The sequence below is a fragment of the Biomphalaria glabrata genome, chromosome 3 (assembly GCF_947242115.1).
Source record: "Biomphalaria glabrata chromosome 3, xgBioGlab47.1, whole genome shotgun sequence".
Taxonomy (NCBI): Eukaryota; Metazoa; Mollusca; class Gastropoda; family Planorbidae; genus Biomphalaria; species Biomphalaria glabrata.
Window position 1 is genome coordinate 21,592,514 of NC_074713.1, and position 22,063 is coordinate 21,614,576.

At 40.1% G+C, this 22,063-nt stretch overlaps 1 protein-coding gene across 1 annotated transcript in view; it reads left to right on the top strand.

The window, feature by feature from the left end:
* The window catches only part of LOC106056831 (uncharacterized), a 143,482-nt gene that overhangs the window by 58,708 nt on the left and 62,711 nt on the right, over positions 1–22,063 (top strand). Inside the window, exons 3-12 of the mRNA XM_056023960.1 lie at positions 3,766–3,855; positions 7,012–7,077; positions 7,538–7,580; positions 7,705–7,913; positions 15,736–15,868; positions 16,652–16,968; positions 18,220–18,427; positions 18,814–19,043; positions 19,390–19,507; positions 21,840–22,013. Of these exons, the coding sequence (XP_055879935.1) occupies positions 3,766–3,855; positions 7,012–7,077; positions 7,538–7,580; positions 7,705–7,913; positions 15,736–15,868; positions 16,652–16,968; positions 18,220–18,427; positions 18,814–19,043; positions 19,390–19,507; positions 21,840–22,013 (1,588 nt within the window). The remainder of the gene's footprint in view (positions 1–3,765; positions 3,856–7,011; positions 7,078–7,537; positions 7,581–7,704; positions 7,914–15,735; positions 15,869–16,651; positions 16,969–18,219; positions 18,428–18,813; positions 19,044–19,389; positions 19,508–21,839; positions 22,014–22,063) is intronic.

Genomic DNA, 22,063 nt, shown 5'->3' on the forward strand with positions numbered 1-22,063 from the left:
CGCTCTCTCTCAAACACACACACGCACACAAAACCATATATATTATTTATTTATTTATTCATAAAGTAAGAGAGAGAGAGAGAGAGAGAGAGTGTGAGAGATTAAAACTACAATTCTGTGATCAGAATCTTGCGATTTTATTGGGTTCAACTTACTTTCAAAAAATGTTGTTCACTTACTTGTTAGTTGTTTACCTTAAGTGACCTTCAACCATAAAAGTTAACAAGTAAACAAGACGAGACTCCAAAGACAACAGAATGACTCACTGACAAACAGTTTAGACTTAACATACAAAGGTGAGGGGGAAGTGTTTAAACAGAAGACCTGGAATGTACTGTATCCAGGGATCTAACGACCTGGAGACATAGTTTACAATGTTTAGGGATAAGGCTTTGATAGATTGGGATATCGAGAAATAGATTACGGTATTTAGAGATATGAATATAGGGTAAGGGATATTAGGATATGAAGATAAAGAGTCTGTGGCAAATAAAAATGCGGTACTAACGTCAATGGTGTTTAGAGATATCTAGAGTATAGAGGTAGGCTTCTCAATGGGACAGTTTTTCCCAGTTTGTCTGCCCAATGGCAAGCAAGGATTCTTCTATTTGTTTGAGTCAGTGACTTTGTCTCATTCTTTAAAGTTGTCGCCGCCCTGTCTTTGAAATTCAATGGGAATGACACAAAATGAACCACTTGCCAACTATAAGATGCTAAAAGTTTTTAGAATTAAAAAGCTAACGTGACATTTTCAGGTATGTCATCCTAGCCTGAATTAAATTTGCCTGACACTGCGGGTCAACCAGTAGACATTTGCTCGTTCCCTATCTTTTACGTCATATTTTGTTAAAACTTGTGCTTTTACTTCCTCTTTCCTATTTCCTACTTTAAATAGCAGTTGTTCTTCGAGCAGAACTATGCGCACTGGTCTAGAAATAGCCGAGACCTCTTCAAGCGATCCCAAAATATCTGAAATATTCAAGTGCTATAATACACGGTGTTTCTGAGTGATATACAACAAATTAAAAATAGATTGGACGAGGCGATATTTCACAATGGAGAAAGGGAGAGAACTTGTAAGGGGGAGAGAACTACAGGGGGTTGAAAAACAAAAGAACTTTTGGCTTCTAGAAGAAAATGTTGGAAAGAAATACCAAGAATGGAATCATCCAGAAAACGTGAAGAGTTGACGGAAACATAATTACTGAAATTATTTCATATCATAAATTAATTCATTATTATTAAAACTAGAAATGAAACAAATAAAGAGGCGTGAAAAGCAAGTAGCAGATAGAATCCTTATAGGTCCCACCATATGTGAAGAGGTCTCAGAGTGCAATCATGTTGGAATATTTAGATCTTTGGACAATGTTTCAAAGCCTTAGACAACAAACAGAGACGTCACAAAACGTAAATAAATGTCATCCTGAATACCCTCCCTTCCCCAGACCACTATATTTTACCACTATATTGTTTTGGAAAGTATGTCCACTACAGACCGCGACCATACAGAAAAGTTTATTGGCTAATATGCATTTTCTTTTCTATTGTGATTTATAGTTTTTAAACAAATAAAAACATAACATCCTAAACTCAATTTGTAATGAAGAAAAATGCACATGAAGTATACAGCAAGAGTTTTAGCCAGTGGAGCAACAATATGTAACAGGTAAAAGTGAACGATAGTATGTAACAGGTAAAAGTGAACGATAGTATGTAACAGGTAAAAGTGAACGATAGTATGTAACAGGTAAAAGTGAACGATAGTATGTAACAGGTAAAAGTGAACGATAGTATGTAACAGGTAAAAGTGAACGATAGTATGTAACAGGTAAAAGATTCGCACTTTGTAAGTCAAACAACAATACTAAACGTGTAGCGTAAAAGATGAGTTTTGAGCAAATTAATACAAGGGCACTTGGCACATAAGAGATGAGTTTTGAGCAAATTAATACAAGGGCACTTGGCACATAAGAGATGAGTTTTGAGCAAACTAATACAAGGGCACTTGGCACATAAAAGATGAGTTTTGAGCAAACTAATACAAGGGCAGTTGGCACGCAAAAGATGAGAACTTAAGAAAAACTTAAAAGAGGAGTTCTTGAAAAGAAACATGAGAGCTCTTAGATGTATTACTTAGCATGTATTAGTAACCCAGATCTGTGTGTTCGTACATCGCGTGCCACAATGTGAGCGCAGTACACCTCACAGTGTCGGTCGTCTGTACACCACAGAGCGTGTTGCCTGCGAGCGCCAGGCATTCTATTTGTTTGTTTGTTTGTTCGGGCAAAGGGGGAAGAGTGGGGGGGGGGGGGGGTGAAGTGATGCAACTCTCAGGTGAGTAAGAAGCACTGCCAAACTAATGACCCCAACACCTGTCAGAAGGATTGGGAGAGGGGAGAAGAGAGGGAGGTTGGCAGACGTGAAAACTATATTTGTAAAATACGACATTCTTTCCCCCTCCCCCTCTCTCTCTCTCTCTCTCTCTCTCTCTCTCTCTCTCTCTCTCTGTCTCTCTCTTTATCTCTTTCTTTCTCTTCTATTCATCAATCTTGTTTTTCCATCTTTCTATCTTGATCTTTATATTCTATTTTTTTTCTTCCCTTTTTTTTCCTTTGTTTATTCTTTTACCTTTTCCGACTTTCTTTCTCTCCACAGTTCAACTCATTAACTCAATTAATTGTTCTTCGCTGCAGCCTATCTTTATCTATAGTATCTTTTCTTAAATAGCTCTCTCTCTCTCTCTCTCTCTCTCTGTCTCTGTCTAGTTTTTCTTTCTCTCTTCCAAACTTTCTCTTTTAGACACTACCCTCATACTTTTTCAGTCCCTCTTTATTTAATTTGCTCTACGCACAAACATACATACATCTTTTTCTTTTGACGCACTTGGTGACGTCATCACGTCACTCACGGAAGATGAACGCAAAAAAAAAAAAAGCACACATACTCACACACACACACACACACACAATGAGTTTTGGGTAAACAAAATAAAAAGTCAATAATTTAGCTGAACAAAAAAAAAAAATGAAACTATAAAAAGAAAATGTTCAACATGAGTTTAACCTCCTCCTCCTCCCTAGCGACCTCTCTCTCTCTGACAGATCTATTCATATAGAAATATATATACTTAGGCTAGAGGCTAGTAGATACTCTCGTGTCAGAAGGGAGGGTGTAAGGGTTTTTAAAAAGGAGGGGGGGGGGCGATGGTGTTACCTATTTACGTAAGTTAAACATTAATTACTTTTTCATAGGCCAGGAAAATAAATACAGGGGAAGAAACTCTGCACGTGCCCTTCCCATCATGCTCACCGTTACATTATCCGGACCGTGTGTTGTGAGTCGTATCAAGAGAGTGTTCTATCTTGTATGACATCATTAGAATTAACCTCATTATAGCATTTACATTATAATTGTTTGTTTATTATTAGGTCACCGCAGACCGCAGGTATATATATATATATATATTGCAATTATTCTTTCAACGTTAAAATTTCTACCCATTTTTTCGAGAGGGGGGAAGTTGGTGGTAGATGGGACTGAAACTAATATAGAAGTTCCCCCTACCCAAAACCAAAATAATAAAATAACAAAACAAATGGTGGTTTCTGACAAAAGCATATATCTCTATAAATACCAAGCAGAAAGTAAATGCATCTCAAAAGGTAAAGGGGATAAAGAATATGCGAATTTTTTAAACAATCAGCAATCTTGAACATAATGTTAGCCATTTATCTATTCACGTTTTGTGTTTTTTTTTTCTAGTTTCTACCAGATCCAGTTCACCATGCAGACGACAATCATTGCAGAGATACCAACAATTACCGCACCACCTACAACCGAAATTGTAGTCAGGTGAGTTACCTTTTAAGATTTGCCCTCCAGGCTCCCCTCCACAAACTCGCATACAACATGAACTCCTTGTCTTGTACATTAGTTCTCCCACCAAACCCACAATTTCTTATCCAAATGGAAATCAATATTTTTGATATTGTTCTTAGAGCTATTATTGACATAATTATTTATTTTACCGCTATAAACAATCGATATCCTCGATGTAATCAATATTCAAGTGAATGCTAAATATCAACTTGTTGATCCTACAGATAATATCAACATGTTGATCATACGGTTGAACTTTCCGTGCATACATGCTCTAACCAACGCTCCCTCCTCCCCCCTCATGGTTACCCAACATTAATTAGGGTTATATTAACATGTAGGCTCCACCTCGCCCAAGGATGAACACTACTTTATGTTAATTAGCTAATGGCATAACTACCTCCCCACTTTTTTTCACCCCAAGCTCAACACCAAAGCTAGATGTGGACGAGAATCTATCCCAGAATAAAGCTGTACAGTCACGTGACCAATTGTGCTATGGGATGAACCATAGTTGTTCTAAGACTGAATAAGGTCAATAGGTCAACATTTATCATAGGCTCCCCCTCCCCTCCGCCTTAGGCTCAACACTGCTTCATGTTTGATTAACATAGAGCTATGCCCCTCCCCCTTGCAACAAGCTCTATTTAAAACTATTTTATCTTAAATTAACTAAGAGCTACGCCCCTCCCTCTTTCAACAAGCTCTATTTAAAACTATTTTATCTTAAATTAACTAAGAGCTACGCCCCTCCCTCTTGCAACAAACTCTATTTAAAACTATTTTATGTTAAATTAACGTAGAACATACGGCCACACATTTTCGTGTCACGTGCCCAAGCCCCTGATAATCTCGTGCTTAGAGTGCATGTCCCTGCGGCCCTTCCCGTTACCCCCCCCCCCTAACTGCCTCCTGATGAATATGTAGCTAAGAGATTACCTTATGGATAAATTGGTTTCTCTCAGGACACTTCCGCTACATCCACTAGAATCAATAGTCCCAACAGCGCTCCATTTTTCATCATTCATATTTTTGTTGATTGTGCTAAGCCCTTAAAAACCTTGATCCTTAAACCTTGATCCGTTTCTCGGGGGGTTTCACATTTTTGTTGTTTCTTGCCATATGTCCCATGGAAGGGAGGGTGAAAACCAGGAGTCCAGACGATCCTGTCTTGTGGCAATCTAACCTTCAGTCAAAGTGGATGGTAAAAACGTGTCCTTCCTAATTTTGTCAGACGGCTTCCATATTTATCCCACAAACATGTTTATTCTACATCTTATCTTATAAAATATAGACGTTAAGTCAAAAAAAGAAGATGATTACGCCCTACGTGTCATGCATCTATTCCTGCATGTTAATCAATGATTTTAATTCTGCCAAGTCATTGGTTTTCCTGGCTGACTCAGGCAACCCATTCCATGCGCTAATAGCACTAAAGAAGATAGAGCATTTTTACAAATTTGTCCTAGCATATGGGACGAGGAATATGCCTTTATTTTTGTCTTTTTGAGTATTTTATTAGGTTTTGTTTTTGTATTTCAAGATTATGGTTCAGTGTTTCTTATATAATACAGACGTTACTTCAAAAAAGAAGATGATTACGTCCTACGCGTCATGCATTCAGTCATGCATATTAATCAATGACTTAAATTCTGCCAGGTCACTGGTTTTCCTGGCTAGCTCAGGCAACCCATTCCATGCTCCAATAGCACTAGGGAAGAAGGAGTATTTGTACAAATTTGTCCGAGCATATGGGATGAGGAATGTTTTATGTATAATTGGTACTTTACTTTTAAGCCTTCTATCCTGAAGGCTTTCTAAATTTAGTGATTTTAGTAAAGGTCTTACTCTAAATAAACGTGAATATTCGTTTGTCATGAATCTCTTTTTCCTTATCCAGTCTATTTTGGGCATTTTGTAGAAGTAAAAAATATAATTCATTCCCTCTAACTTTAAATATTGGACACATATACAAAAGTCAATAACGCATGAAATAACGAACAAAATATTTAAAAAAAAGAATGAATTTTACACATGACAATCATCTGAGTTTAGCAGACGACATATCACTTTTTGGCAACATGTACTACTTTGCAGTTTTGGAGTAAACTTTTCACCATCCTTTAACTATTCGTTTTATTTCTAACTCGGAAATCATTTTTTTGAAAGCAGTTATAAATGGTCAGATAAGTCGATGACAACAATTTCACACAATGCAACATGGCCTAATAGTTGCCAGGATTTTTCTCCCTAGGGGATCTCAAAGTAAATTTGCATTGAAAAGTGGACAGAAACATGATTTAATCAATTCCTTCACATTGGTTTTACAAATGCACCTCAACAGCGGAGCTAAAATTGGACCTGGTCTAAAAATAGTCATAGTGATTTAAATTTAATTGTATTTTTCTCGGCTCGTTGTAATGGGTCACAGAATAAATGTCGTAATTTTCGATTGGCGAACTTTATTTGAAATGAAAAAAAAATGAAACAGCAAATTTGCAAGTTGTTTTCTTTTGATGGAGTGCTGGTGAAAGGTTTCCTATTGAAGTGCAAATTATTGACGTCATCGATGACTGACATGTCTTGCAATCAGACAGAAATATGCATTTTGAAACTAATAGGGATGACTTTTTAAACATCTCGCAATTTAAGCCACGCCCACGCAAAAAGAAATAAGGACAAACATTCTGAGGAAGTGCAATGGTACCCTAGAAGAATTGAAATATATCAATCAATCAATCAATCAATCAATCAATCAATCAATCAATCAATCTGTCTGTCTGTCTGTCTGTCTGTCTGTCTGTCTGTCTGTCTGTCTGTCTGTCCGTCCGTTCGTCCGTCCGTCCGTCCGTCTGTCGGTCTGTCCGTTCATCCACCTATCTGTCTGTCCAACATAGTTACAACAAAACTTTCTAATAGAAGCATTGTGTGTGTTTGTGTATTGATATAAAACTTTATAGTTGAAAATGTTTACATTTGAGAACCACTGTTCTTTAGTGAAAACAATCTTAGCACTCGTAACCTGCGTGGCCTACTTGTATATACGAATATTGACTTAATAATACGATAAGTTTGAGTGTATACTAAGTGCATAAAAATCTATGTCAAAGTATATATCTAAATCTACAGTGCTGGCGAATGTGTTTGAGTCTACCCACTGGTCATCAGAATGGCTGCGGAGCTACTTCATCTAGCGTAAGTGACAAGGGTTCAAACCTTGGCAATAGTTTTAAAAGATGGTTGAACAAGGATAGATTTAAAATATAACAACACTTTTCTGTTGTATTTACAAGAATGTATCTGAAAATCCTCAAACTGGTCTTTAATATTTAGAACAAAATTTCATAGTATTTGTAAATACTTATTTTTTAGTTTTCTTGTTTGTTTAGTAAATACTTTTTAGTTTTTAAAGTATATTTAGTTTTATTAAGTACTCAGCTTTAGTGAGTACTTTAAATTTTAGTGTTTTCTTTTTTAGTTTTTGTAAGTTTTGTTTTTGTTGGGTTTTTTTTTAGTTTCCGTGAGTACTTTTTTGTTTTATAAAGTAATTGTCAATTTCAGTGAGTACTTTTTAGTTTTAGTAGGTACTTTTAGTTACTTCATAAACCTTTAAAACTTTTACCTAACCCAATGTTTCCCTGTGACCTACTTACAGGGAGAGAAAACAGCCTGCGACTTTGTCTTTAGTCATCGCAAAGGTACATTTATTGACACTATTTTATTAGTCACTACATGTATGTATATTAAACCCCCCTCCTGGCCCTTGACCCTCCCCCTCACACTAAAACTTGTCTCACTGTGGTACTCTCTATCTTCTGGCAGCCCCAAGCAGAACACTTCAAGGCGAGTGGATGTTCCCAAAGGAAGTGGAGTACACGGTGGAAAACTTGGAGATGAAGCTGTCCTGGCAACCGCCCACGTCCATCTCGCCCGGCAGTGGGGAGGTCGTGGCTTACCCTGGACCCTTGGTCTACGTTCTCCTGAGCCGACCTTCGGAGGAGCACGTCGAAGAGTGGACACTAATTGACCAGGTACTAAATTCATGGCCAGGTACTTAGTTCATGGGGCACCCACATAGTTATCACAGTAGAATTATGATTTCAAGGCGCGTTCTCTTGTACCACGATGTAAGTTTTATGAATTAGTTGGTAACATGCTTCTTCCATTTGGTGTTTTGCTTATTGTAGCTCTGTATCTCTAAATCTCTCCCAGTGTTAACTTTATTCAGTTATTCTTATATTTTTAAAAGTTATTTTTCTTTTTGTAATTTACGGACATTCCCACAGAAATGAAGATCATTATATTCTATCATTTATATCCCCCCCCCCCCGCATTGATATACATCGCTTTCTCTTTGTTATTGTATTTTATTGATCAAAGATTGTGAACAGTAAGATTTTAAATCATAATGTATATACAGAGCAGACTACTCTGTTTGAAATTTGAATTGTGACCCCCCACCCCACCCCCTTTTCTATTATGTAAAGAAAAAAAAGAGAACCTTCTGCGCTTCCTGCACCAAAGAAGTGTGCTGCCAACTGAAGACATCTTGCACTTTAAGACGGGAAATAGAATAAGAGTACAAGCTTACTATAAACTTATTTAGGTTGAAAGGCCTTGTGTTCTAGGTGTGATTCTCAAGACATTCAATGGCTGTTTAACAGGCTACTAAATACGTGGATAGAGTTTTTGAACCTCTATTAAGAGGAAATGAAAATTATTGGAAGGAGCACTCACTCTTTTACTTCAACCCCCCCCCCCCGCACACACACTCTCTGCTACTTATTTTTCTGTCTCTCCCTTTCTATCTACTTCATTAGCTTGTCGTGTTGACACGCCCCTGTCAGTACACGTATTTTCAGTTATGGAATGATTTTTATCAATTACGAGCTCAGTTCGAACTGCTCTGTCTTTACACGCCCCTCAACCTTTCCCCCAGCTGCTTCCACGCCCCTGACACCTCAACACCCTTCTGACATATGCTTTCAGAGCAGTACCAATCTTGTCTAGCCTCGCATGCGCCGACTCAGTTGTCGCTGTGGAAATGCTTACCGGGCCCTATCACTAGCATCAACTGGATGTGACGACGTGAACAAATCTGGACAAATAGTCTGCTGTCACGTACGTCCTTCGGTATCACATGATCAGATACAGCCAACAGGAATTTCTTTTCTTTCTGTTTCTTTTCTTTTGTTCTCCTCACTCTAGTTATACCAGCAACAATATCTTCACGGGGCAAATGATTGTTTTTGTTTAGGTGCTTGTTAAAATAACCATTGTATTCGTAATGTTATCAACCAAACGGCAAATGGTTAAGCATCTTTTAAAATAAAATTTACCTACCACCTGTTTCTGCGCAATCGTATGTACACGGCAAGTCTTAAAAAACTATATGGAAACTAGATCCATATGAAACGTGGGGCCATCAAAAATTGCAACGCATGTTAGAATTAACAACGGCTTTTCTTTGCTTCGATTGCCAACAACAAATGAATCTGTCCCGGCCTTTCAAGGCTCCCCTAAACCTGGTGTGCATTATTTCACAAGAAGGTGAACCTGACTGTATCTCTCATGTGGACTAGATAGATCTGCACATTAGTACGACTGTTTTCTTCCGTGTTAATACTTATTATGATTATATTATAATTATTATTGTTATTTGAACTAATGTTCACTCTCTGGCGCTGCCAGGGTCGAGCTTCGTTAGAGGGAAACAATATTCATTGTAGTCCCCTTGACAGTTTCCGCTGAGGAAAGTTCCGGTGATGTGGCAGCTCTGCAGCAGTACTGCCCACTGATAGGTAACGAGAATCTCAGGAATGTTTAGGGCCCTGAATGTGTCTGTGAGGTCAATCGCCACTATTTCCTCAGCTGATATAACCAAATATTATTAAAATAATAATAATTATTACTTGGGGGGGGGGGTAAGATATACGGAATTCTCTCAATTTACTAATGGGGTTTGCGTTAGGGTTAGGGTTAAGTGGAGTACCATGGGAAGGATGGCGTCGATGCTGGATCTAGTGGAAGATCTTGGGTAGGAGGGGGCTAAGTGGGATGCTAACAAGTGATTCCTGTTACTAAGTACATAGACTAGAGAGATAATGGCTTGGGGGGGGGGGTGCTATACCTTCTGTTTCGCGCCAGCTGTCAAACAGGTTCTGGTGTAAGGTGTGTGGAGAAATGGAGATGGGGCGGTCGAAGGTAGAAAGAAAAAAAAATGGGGGGCGGAGGGCAGGGAGCGATGTTGAGCAAAGGGTACGCTATCTAATGTCTGGGTCACAAACAAGGGCCCACGGGGAAAATCTAAAATACAAAATTGTTTTGTGTCTTTAAGTTGATTCGACAGAGCGAGTAAAAATAAAGATCACATGTTTTTAAAACCGTATCAATACTTGTCTAGTCACTACACCGGCCACATCAATACTTGTCTAGTCACTACACCGGCCACATCAATACTTGTCTAGTCACTACACCGGCCACATCAATACTTGTCTAGTCACTACACCGGCCACATCAATACTTGTCTAGTCACTACACCGGCCACACCAATACTTGTCTAGTCACTACACCGGCCACATCAATACTTGTCTAGTCACTACACCGGCCACATCAATACTTGTCTAGTCACTACACCGGCCACATCAATACTTGTCTAGTCACTACACCGGCCACATCAATACTTGTCTAGTCACTACACCGGCCACATCAATACTTGTCTAGTCACTACACCGGCCACATCAATACTTGTCTAGTCACTACACCGGCCACATCAATACTTGTCTAGTCACTACACCGGCCACATCAATACTTGTCTAGTCACTACACCGGCCACATCAATACTTGTCTAGTCACTACACCGGCCACATCAATACTTGTCTAGTCACTACACCGGCCACATCAATACTTGTCTAGTCACTACACCGGCTACATCAATACTTGTCTAGTCACTACACCGGCCACACCAATAAGTGTTGCCCCCCCCTCGCCGTTATGTACACTAAGGATCTAGACTAGAATCTAGAGCGTAGAAATTACAATGATAAATATTTACGGACAGACGATATAACTTAACACTGAAAATATCTGAGAGATTTGTCTATCTGTTAGGACGGCGGAAAAATCTATGAAACAAGAATGCATTGTGTGTAAATTTCTTTCCCCTCTCCCTCACAATCTTGATTCATCTGTACAGTTTCTGTTTCGTGTACCTCAGAAGTATGGAATGCAATCATCGGACAGTGATAGTGATATCATGGGAGGAGGTGATATCATTTGAGGAGGTGATATCATGGGAGGAGGTGATATCATGGGAGGAGGTAATATCATGGGTGTAGGTGATATCTGGGAGGAGGTGATATCATGGGAGGAGGTGATATCATGGGAGGAGGTAATATCATGGGAGGAGGTGATATCATGGGAGGAGGTAATATCATGGGAGGAGGTGATATCATGGGAGGAGGTGATATCATGGGAAGAGGTAATATCATGGGAGGAGGTGATATCATGGTAGGAGGTAATATCATGGGAGGAGGTGATTACATGGGAGGAGGTAATATCATGGGAGGAGCTAATATCATGGGAGGAGGTGATATCATGGGAGGAGGTAATATCATGGGAGGAGGTGATATCAGGGAGGAGGTGATATCATGGGAGGAGGTGATATCATGGGAGGAGGTAATATCGTGGGAGGAGGTGATATCATGGGAGGAGGTGATATCATGGGAGGAGGTAATATCATGGGAGGAGGTGATATCATGGGAGGAGGTGATATCATGGGAGGAGGTAATATCATGGAAGGAGGTGATATCATGGGAGGAGGTAATATCATGGGAGGAGGTGATATCATCGGAGGAGGTAATATCATTGGAGGAGGTAATATCATTGCAGCGGGTGATATCATGGGAGGAGGTGATATCGTGGGAGGAGGTGATATCGTGGGAGGAGGTGATATCATGTGAGCAGGTGATATCATGAGAGGAGGTGATATCATGGGAGGAGATGATATCATAGGAGGAGTTGATATCATGGGAGGAGGTGATATCATTGCAGCGGGTGATATCATGGCAGTAGATGATATCAGGGCAGTGGGTGATATCATGGGAGGAGGTAATATCATGGGAGGAGATGATATCATGGGAGGAGGTAATATCATGGGAGGAGGTAATATCATTGGAGGAGGTGATATCATTGCACTGAGTGATATCATGGCAGTAGATGATATCATTGCATCGGGTGATATCATGGGAGGAGGTGATATCATTGCAGCGGGTGATATCATGGGAGGAGGTAATATCATGGGAGGAGATGATATCATGGGAGGAGGTAATATCATTGGAGGAGGTAATATCATGGGATGAGGTAATATGGGAGGAGGTGATATCATTTCACTGAGTGATATCATGGCAGTAGATGATATCATTGCACTGAGTGATATCATGGCAGTAGATGATATCATTGCAGCGGGTGATATCATGGGAGGAGGTGATATCATTGCAGCGGGTGATATCATGGGAGGAGGTAATATCATGGGAGGAGATGATATCATGGGAGGAGGTAATATCATTGGAGGAGGTAATATCATGGGAGGAGGTAATATGGGAGGAGGTGATATCATTTCACTGAGTGATATCATGGCAGTAGATGATATCATTGCACTGAGTGATATCATGGCAGTAGATGATATCATTGCAGCGGGTGATATCATGGGAGGAGGTGATATCATTGCAGCGGGTGATATCATGTGAGGAGGTAATATCATGGGAGGAGGTGATATCATTGCAGCGGGTGATATTATGGCAGTAGATGATATCAGGGCAGTGTGTGATATTTTGTGATATGGCAGTAAGTGATATCGTGGCAGTGATTGATATCTTGGCAGGACTGATATGGCAGTTGGTCAGATCGCTGCAGTAAATGATATTGTGGTAGAAAGATAATAGTACACTGGAATGATGTCTATTGTTGAACTATCCTACACCCTAAGCAAATGCTCTTTGACCTTGAATACCAATTTGGTGGTCAGCGGTCAAAATAATTCTGTTCACATGGACAAAAAAAGAAAGGGAAAAGTTAAAAAAAAAAAAAAGCCAAAACAAAAACAAGTCACTCCTTCTTTCCCCGCCCCACCTTGTAAATTTGTCTGCATCGAGTTGACCTTTCATATCATGACCTTTAGATCATCTCTCCCTTGTTAATTAACTACTTGCCTATCAGCCGCAAACCTCTCTCACCAACGTTCACCCACCTTGCCATCAGCTCCCTCGCTAAATGGTTAAACTCGCCCCCTCCTTTACATGTTCACAAAATGCCCCTCCCCAGGCACCAAACTTGACCCCCCCCCCCACTCTTCCTTTTCAAGAATTCCCCAGACCTCCTCCCAGTCTTGAACATTCCTCCTTACCTCTTTGAATTTCAGAGCGATCATACCCCCAACCCCACCCACACACATCGTTTCCCCCCCCCCCTTTCACTCTTTTTTTTTTGTACTACACCTCTCAATTATGACAGCTGCCTCAAATTTGTCTGGAACATTGTTACCACGCGACCTGGAGGATCAACCGGGGCGGATGCGGTTTCGTTTTGGTGCCTGGTGATGAAACTGAACCCGCCTGAATTAGACCCCCGGTTATTTTGTACAGGCCACGGAAACAAAATGGATGCCATATCACGAACATTTGTTTTTTCTTTCTTAGTATTTTGTGTTTCATCTTCGAGTTATTTGTAGCAGCCTCGAGTAATGATCGGGTTAAAGGGTATTGGAGGGGGGGTGTTAAAGTAAAAAGTCAAGTTCCCCTTTCAGACCTTGCGATCTATAAAGAAGATGATGTAAGGGTCATCTGTTTCTTTGGCCTACGGTTAACGAGAGTGTCATGGTGGCCAGCACAACGACCAACCGCCTTTACTTTTCCCCAACTATTGTCAGGTACCTATTAGAGCTGGGTGGACTCAGAGGCGCCCAAATATCCCGAAGTTAAAAATCCCAGTCTTCTACAGGATTCGAACCCGGGACCTCGGTTCGGAAGCCAATCGCGTTACCTCTCATCCACCGCGTCACTTAATAAATATTTTTGTATTTATTATAAGAATGCCAGTAATCATTGCGCGTTCATCCCTAAAGCTTTGTTCGAGGCTTGTGGCCACAAATGTTTGTTTTTTTTCTAATGATCAGTCTCCATTTCCTCTTTCATCCTAAAACTGAGCAAGGTTGCAGCAACCTCCGTAAGTGGTGCTAGTAAATCTTCTTGCTAAAAGTTTTGTAACTAAATTTTTCACTTTTTTTTGTCACAAAATGTTCTCACTATTAACTCTCAAATTTGTGGTTGAGTGCGAACACAACAGCACTTAGCAGCTACCTATCAGGGGGGCACGAGTTCGAGTCCCCGATAGAGCTGAGCTGTGTTTTCTAAGCACCAAGGAGCATCATGTTCAAATTTTCAGATATCACACTGACCCCACTGCTATACACATGAAAGATGCGCATTGCAAAAGCTCTTGAAAATAAATAAACTTCTGACTACAATGTGTCATGAAATTTAAAGCCTAAAATAAGCACATAAGATATATTGGCAGACTGGCCAGTTTTAGGCGAAAGACTATGAAAGGTTTTAGGTTCTTTCAGTTCTATATTGCCGATATCTTTTGCTATTAATTAATGTAATGCTATTCACTAATAAGTATCCACTAATAAATTCAGAAAAGGTTAACAATGTTTGCATTTTATCGAGATTAATTTATATTTCTTTTTCGGGCGCTTCCAGGACACGCAAACATGCGCCCACACACACGCACACTCACAAACACACACATTGAGACATTCAAATAATAATTTCTCGCTATCGAGATTTAAAATAGCACGCAGTGATCCTATAAATAGCATCTCTTCAATAATGGAGGCTTAATGAGAACGTCAATACGATGGTGTCATTTGCAATGGTGATTGGAGTGAGGATAATGCAAATTAGCGAGAAAAATCTGTCTCCCATTTAAAGGTCTTTAAAGATAAAGTCTCTAATACAAGGGCTTTATTAAATTATGAAATCTGTAATAATAAAAGGTTTAGACTTTTAGGTGTACATTAATATCAGTTTAAGTAGGCCATTAATTTAAAAAAAGTTATTACTACTAACAAACTATTAATATTACGAGGCTTTTAATGATTCTAGTCCAAGACATGATTAAGATTCCGTGTTAGTTGGACTTTTTTTTTAGGTCGTTTATATTATATGACTATAAATACTACAGCGTTCTTGAAAAGGCACAAAGATAAATGCACATTTATTATTTCATATGTTTGGACAAATTCATACAAGTACTCTTTTTTTTCTTTTTAAGCGTCATTAGAGCACTAAACGGGCTTTTTATATTTATCATGAAATCCAATGACCTGTTAAAAATTAGTCTTTAAATAAGATGTAGGCATAAGTATTGACTTCTTCTGACTTGAAAGAAAATGGATGCGCCCAGTTGAATGACTGAACTACTGGTGTTGGTTTCGTCTCTTTCAATCAAGACAGAAGCAGCTGTGACTAAACAAGTTTGATTCTTGAAGGTCCAAGTTAGCCACAGTTCGAGCACGAGAATTTATCTGTACAGGTTAACAAAAGGATTACTCGAAGGCTGTAATGAACCGCCTTTTTTTTTTGGTTTTCTACGACTGAAATCCTACAAAACCAGCTAAAGATTTTGTGAGCTGGTTCTCTTTAATGATCTAGTGAAATAGTGAAGCGGTAATGCTGGAAGTATAGACGAATAACGCTGTAAGACGTCCAGACGTCGCATATGTTCAATTATGCAATGGGCTACAAATGTCCTGTTCTAATTGTTATAACAATGAATTCTGTTTACTTTCAGGTTGTGTCCACCAAGGTCCGTGTCGATGTGAACAGTGTACCTATTCTGCCAGAGATCTGGCTGAAGGCTGTGTCTGAACACGGGCTGATAGCGGAGACCAAATTCAAGCCAACATCCTCTGAAAAACAAGAAGGTACATTGAGGCTTGCTGCCACTCCCCTACCCCACCCACCCGACCTTCTCTATGAAACCTCTCTGTCCCATGATGCTTCATTTCTAAGCTAACTTTGTGCTGACAGAGAGTATTTGGTTTTATGTATTGGTTAACTAGCAGAAATAAACGGCCCCGGAGACTTGAGTAAGCGCAAGGCAGTTTTAAGCTAATTAGGTCACATAGTTGGAGATGTTTATTTTCGTCTTTGAGACGGGCTTTTATCTTGTTCTATTCTTCTTCCTGTTTCTTTGAACATTTCCCATTGTTTGTCTGCTTTCTTATGAGCTCTCATTAAAAACAATTTAACGACATATATCTGTGTATTTTCAATTTCAACTTGTGCAAATCTTTTTCTGTGCAAGGTGTTTGTGCCTTATATACAACCCATATCCTCAAGTCTCCACATCGCCTTAGTCCATACAACAGAAGGAAACAAACTTTTTTCTTTTAATTGTAATGTTGTCTTCCTTAGCCCAAATAGTTTAATATGAAAAGATGTAAATAAATATTCATATTTCATCAAAAATAAATACAACTATAAAACGGTACTGATATCTACAAATAAATAACATACAAACAACTCCGGATTTGTATTATATAAGTAGTAATTGAGGTTTAGTTAGTCTCTAGGAGAAGTGGCGGATCTGTATTTGTAACGTTTTTTTCCCCTTATAACCTTAAAATCAAAGCATCCAGTGTGCTTTTAGGAAAACGATCTAGCCAATGACATGACCTTGAAATATTTGGGGTCACTTCTTTCAGTTATCCACGATCCTTCGGACCAAACGCTAGAGAAACTCCACAAAAGTTCCTTCCCATCTTGGTTCCTGGAGAATCTCAAGGACATGACCGCGGACATCACTTTTGATCGGAAAAAGGTCAAGGGAGCTGAAGGGTCTCACTACATCCAGGAGGCGCACGTCACTTTCCGAGGTCCTGGAGGCTTGGACCCGCAGAGGATACAAGTGTACACTGTCGTCTGGGTCTTCATTGAGTGCGACACAGACCACGATCTCCTCCCGTGTCGTGGAATACGAGATTCTTTTAGTGCCACTGCTGAGGCCAGAGGTGGGCAACAGGTCAGTAATAGTTTCTAAATAGTCATGTGTTTGTTGCAAGGCCAGTAATAGCTTCTAAAGAAACATGTGTTTGTTGCAATGTCAGTAATAGCTTCCAAAGAGTCATGTGTCGCAATGTCAGTAATAGTTTCTAAAGAGTCATGTGTCTGTTGCAAAGTTTGGGAATTTTTCAGTATTTAAAATTTCTTTTTCGGAATGTATGTTACAGAGACTAATAGCTGGATATCTTATTGCATTTTGTTGTACATGGTTTTGATGTTCCTTCAGATTTGAAGATAATTACATTATTGATTTACCGCAGGACGATCGCAGACAGGGATCGAACCTTGAACCATCCAGACTACAGTTCAGAGCGCATTCTACATGATCAGATGTATTTGTTACTGGCACAAACAATTAAGCCTATTCTTCCTTAAGGGCGCTCCACCATTATGAATTTTTTAAAAAGACCTTGCCTATTTATAGAATTATGAATACACGATAATTAAAGGCTTTCAATAGTGCTCTCCACTTTTAAAAAATATGAAAGTCTTAGGCGGGCTGACAAAGAAAGACTGCAAGAACACTGTCGTGGCCTTTTCCTGAGTTGAGGGGGGGGGGCGTTATTTAAATCCTTTTTGTTATCTACCACCGAAATCACCCCGACTCTCCAACATAATAATCTCACTCCTCTCTGTTATCATGCCAGACCCGTAACTGACCAAGCGTGGCCAATGGAAAAAAGACAAATAAACACGTACCGCCATGGCATGGACTCACCACTCGCAGACTCTCCCAGACCCATACACACCCCAGTAACCGTGACACGCCTGACAAATGGCAGAGGGCTGAGAGACTCACGGAACAGACTTTGGAAGACAAACATAAATAGATTGAGGGTTAAAGTTCGCCCCGGACAGTAACTTCACGTCAATTCAAGTGTATAGATAGCGGTGACTGCACTGAGTCAACCTAAACCAATTCTTCTTCTTATAAATTAGGGACGTTTCTTTAAAGGAGATAATTACGTCCGACGCATATTCGTTTTGTAATCTATTCTTACATGTTGGCTAAAACTCTTCCAAGTCTTTATTTTTTTCCTGGCCTATTCAGGCAACTCACGCGCCCACATTTTGTTATTCTCTTTTTCCCTCACCTTTCTGTCAAACCGGAAATAGATAAGAATTGGCAATTTATATAATAGAAGTAGTCACACTGATAGCTGAGACTTCTGCAGTAATCCAATGACTTGGTTGTCTCTCTTGTGCCCAGGGGAACTACACGATCAGGGACCTGTACTTCAACAGCATCTACAAACTGTCCATCAGCTTACATTACGGTTTATCAAACGCCAAAGTCGAGATCGCCTTCAAGACGGAAAGGTGCTACCACCTGGACAATCTGGTGCCCTATCACTGCCTGGACGACATTGAGGAGGACCAGCTTCCGGTGGTACCTGTCCTTGGACTTCCACAGTTAGGTAAGACAAGTCGTCCCTCTGTGTCTCACGCTTAGTTGCACACAGTACCATTCTATTTGAACATACTTTCCACATACAGGCATAGAACGGTGAATTACAAAAGCAAATATCTTGCAAAAACTATGAAGGGTACCACTGTTGTGTTTCTATGTGTATTCAGTTAGTGATAAACTCCGGTTGTTTATACTTTTATCAAATGACCTATCACTGTTTTGTTAATGTAGGACAGGCTCCAATTTCTGGAGTTTTCGGAAAATCCATTTGAACTGGATATATTGCATCATGGGCGTAGCCGGGGGGTGGGGGGTTGTGGCTCAAGTACACACACACACTCTCTCTTTTCTACCACCGCATTGACATTTGAGATGGCGCATTTTGTTTTTCAGAAGAGGAGAAGCCTCGGCTTTTTGTCAACATATCCTCAATGGTCACGGAGATCGACTCCGATTTGGTACTAGTCAACGTCACGTGGCAGCCCGTCGCCAATCAGACGGAGCTGTCCTACAACATCACGACCTTCGTGGAGAACCGCAACGGCATGGCGGTGGACATGTTTGTGACGTCACATCCGTTCGTGGTGCTGAGACTGCAGCAGGATACTCAGTATGTAGTCAAGGTGAGGTATCTTTTTTGGCAACTTTTTCGTTTTTATCTAATGTATTTCTATAGATTGGGATGGACAGACGTATCAAGAGACATACCAATTATTTCCATTTGTACACATTCATTCATTAAGGTGCGTTTGGGTCTGGTTAGTTTTCAGTCAATGATGATTATAGGAGAGAGTTTGCATCTGGTAAGATCTCTTTTAAGGAGGATGCTTCTTTAGAGGCGTTTGCTTCGGTAAGATCTCAGTAAATGAGTCCTCTTAATGAGTTTTTGCGTCTGGAAAGATCGCTCTCAATGAAACTTCTAGTCAGGATGCACTTCAAGGACTTGTTTTTTTGTCCTGATTGTTACAGGTGGAAACGAAGCTCGTGTCTGGGGATGAAGACCACAATATCATCACCGAGATGCTGCAGTTCAACACTTCAGAACTGCCCAGTTACCAGGAACCAGTAGCCTACAGGCTTTTGAATGGTAAGTGTGTGTGTGTGTGTGTGTTTTGTCTTTCTGTGCTCACTGCTTGAGTGATATTTAGTTTTTATTTGTGTCACGTATTTGTCACGTTTCATATCATCGTTGTAACAAATGGGACAAGACACGCGTTCACATCCCTCTTTCACATCCCTCTTTCACATCCCTCTTTCACATCCCTCTTTCACATCCCTCTTTTACATCCCTCTTTCACATCCCTCTTTCACATCCCTCATTCACATCCCTCTTTCACACCTCTTTCGCATCCCTCTTTCGCATCCCTCTTTCACATCCCTCCTTCACATCCCTCTTTCACATCCCTCTTTCACATCCCTCTTTCACATCCCTCTTTCACATCCCTTTTTCACGTCCCTCTTTCACATCCCTCATTCACATCCCTCATTCACATCCCTCTTTCACATCCCTCTTTCACATCCCTCTTTCACATCCCTCATTGACATCCCTCTTTCACATCCCTCATTGACATCCCTCATTGACATCCCTCATTGACATCCCTCATTGACATCCCTCTTTCACATCCCTCTTTCACATCCCTCTTTCACATCCCTCTTTCACATCCCTCTTTCACACCTCTTTCACATCCCTCTTTCGCATCCCTCTTTCACATTCCTCTTTCACATCCCTCATTGACATCCCTCTTTCACATCCATCTTTAACATCCCTCTTTCACATCCCTCTTTCACATCCCTCATTGACATCCCTCTTTCACATCCATCTTTAACATCCCTCTTTCACATCCCTCTTTCACATCCCTCATTGACATCCCTCTTTCACATCCCTCATTGACATTCCTCTTTCACATCCCTCTTTCACATCCCTCTTTCACATCCCTCTTTCACATCCCTCATTGACATCCCTCTTTTACATCCCTCATTCACATCCCTCTTTCACTACTCTCATTGACATCCCTCTTTCACATCCCTCATTGACATCCCTCTTTCACATCCCTCTTTCACATCCCTCTTTCACATTCCTCTTTCACATCCCTCTTTCACTTCCCTCTTTCACATGCCTCTTTCACTTCCCTCATTGACATCCCTCTTTCACATCCCTCTTTCACATCCCTCTTTCACATCCCTCTTTCACATCCCTCTTTCACTTCCCTCTTTCACATCCCTCATTCACATCCCTCTTTCACATCCCTCTTTCACATCCCTCTTTCACATCCCTCTTTCACTTCCCTCTTTCACATCCCTCTTTCACATCCCTCTTTCACATCCCTCTTTCACATCCCTCTTTCACATCCCTCATTCACATCCCTATTTCACATCCCTCTTTCACATCCCTCTTTTACATCCCTCTTTCACATCCCTCTTTCACATCCCTCATTGACATCCCTCTTTCACATCCCTCATTCACATCCCTCTTTCACATCCCTCTTTCACATCCCTCATTCACATTCTTTACTCCAACATTGGCGTACTGCAGTGTCTGACGTCAGAATATTGATATTCGTGTCCAGATGAAATACATTGCCTAATTTTCCAGGTGCCTATATTACCGGGTGACGGTTGCCTAAATTACCGGATGTCTAAATTTCCGGATGCCTAAATTTCCGGGTTCCCAAATATCCAGTTATAAAAATTACCGGTGCCTAAATTTCCAGTGCCAAAATTTCGTAGATTCATGAACTATAGGGCACTGTATTTTGGTCTGACTACGAAGGAAGTGTGCCAGTAGTTAAACAGACATAACAGCTGTTACCTATATATTTAGTAACGTCTAACGCAGCTGAACTAATGAGTAACCCTCAATCTACACACATACATGATAAACATAACCACATATACAGCACACTAGACTAAGAACACAAACTGCACACATAAACTACATATATCTTATCTTATCTTATAAAATACAGACGTTACTTCAAAAAAGAAGATGATTACGTCCTACGCGTCATGCATCTAGTCATGCATATCTACCAATGACTTACATTCTGCCTAGTCATTGGATTTCGTGGCTGACTCAGGCAACCAATTCCATGCTCGAAGAAAGAGCATTTGTAGAAACTTATCCTAGCATATGGAACAAGGAATGTGCCTTTATCTTTGCGTAGTATATGAAATCGTACTTATATATTACACTATTTCTAATTAAATAGCTTGAGTTCAATAATAAAAAATGTAATTCATTTAGCTTGTAGCTAACATAACTTTTTCAGTTCTAGACCTACTGTGCAATTATTGCATTACAATTTATTTATAATGAATGATGTTCTTATATTTTAACGTCTCCTAATGCTAAGGTTTGAAATTGACAGCAATTCAATAGGCAAAAATGCTTATTAAATTGATTTTGTCCATTTTCTTAGATGATGACATCACCCAGATGAACGGCATCATCATTGGCGTCACCTGTTTCGTCATCATTCTGGTCCTGTCCAGCCTGGCCGCCGTCTTGTACAAGAAGCGCAAAAGCTTTAAGGACATCATCGTTACTAAGGCGACCGTTGCCAAGAGCAACAGCTACAAGTCCAACGTAGGAGGTAAGGGCGAGAGCACAAGAAATGATGACGCGAATGAATCTTTTAATTTG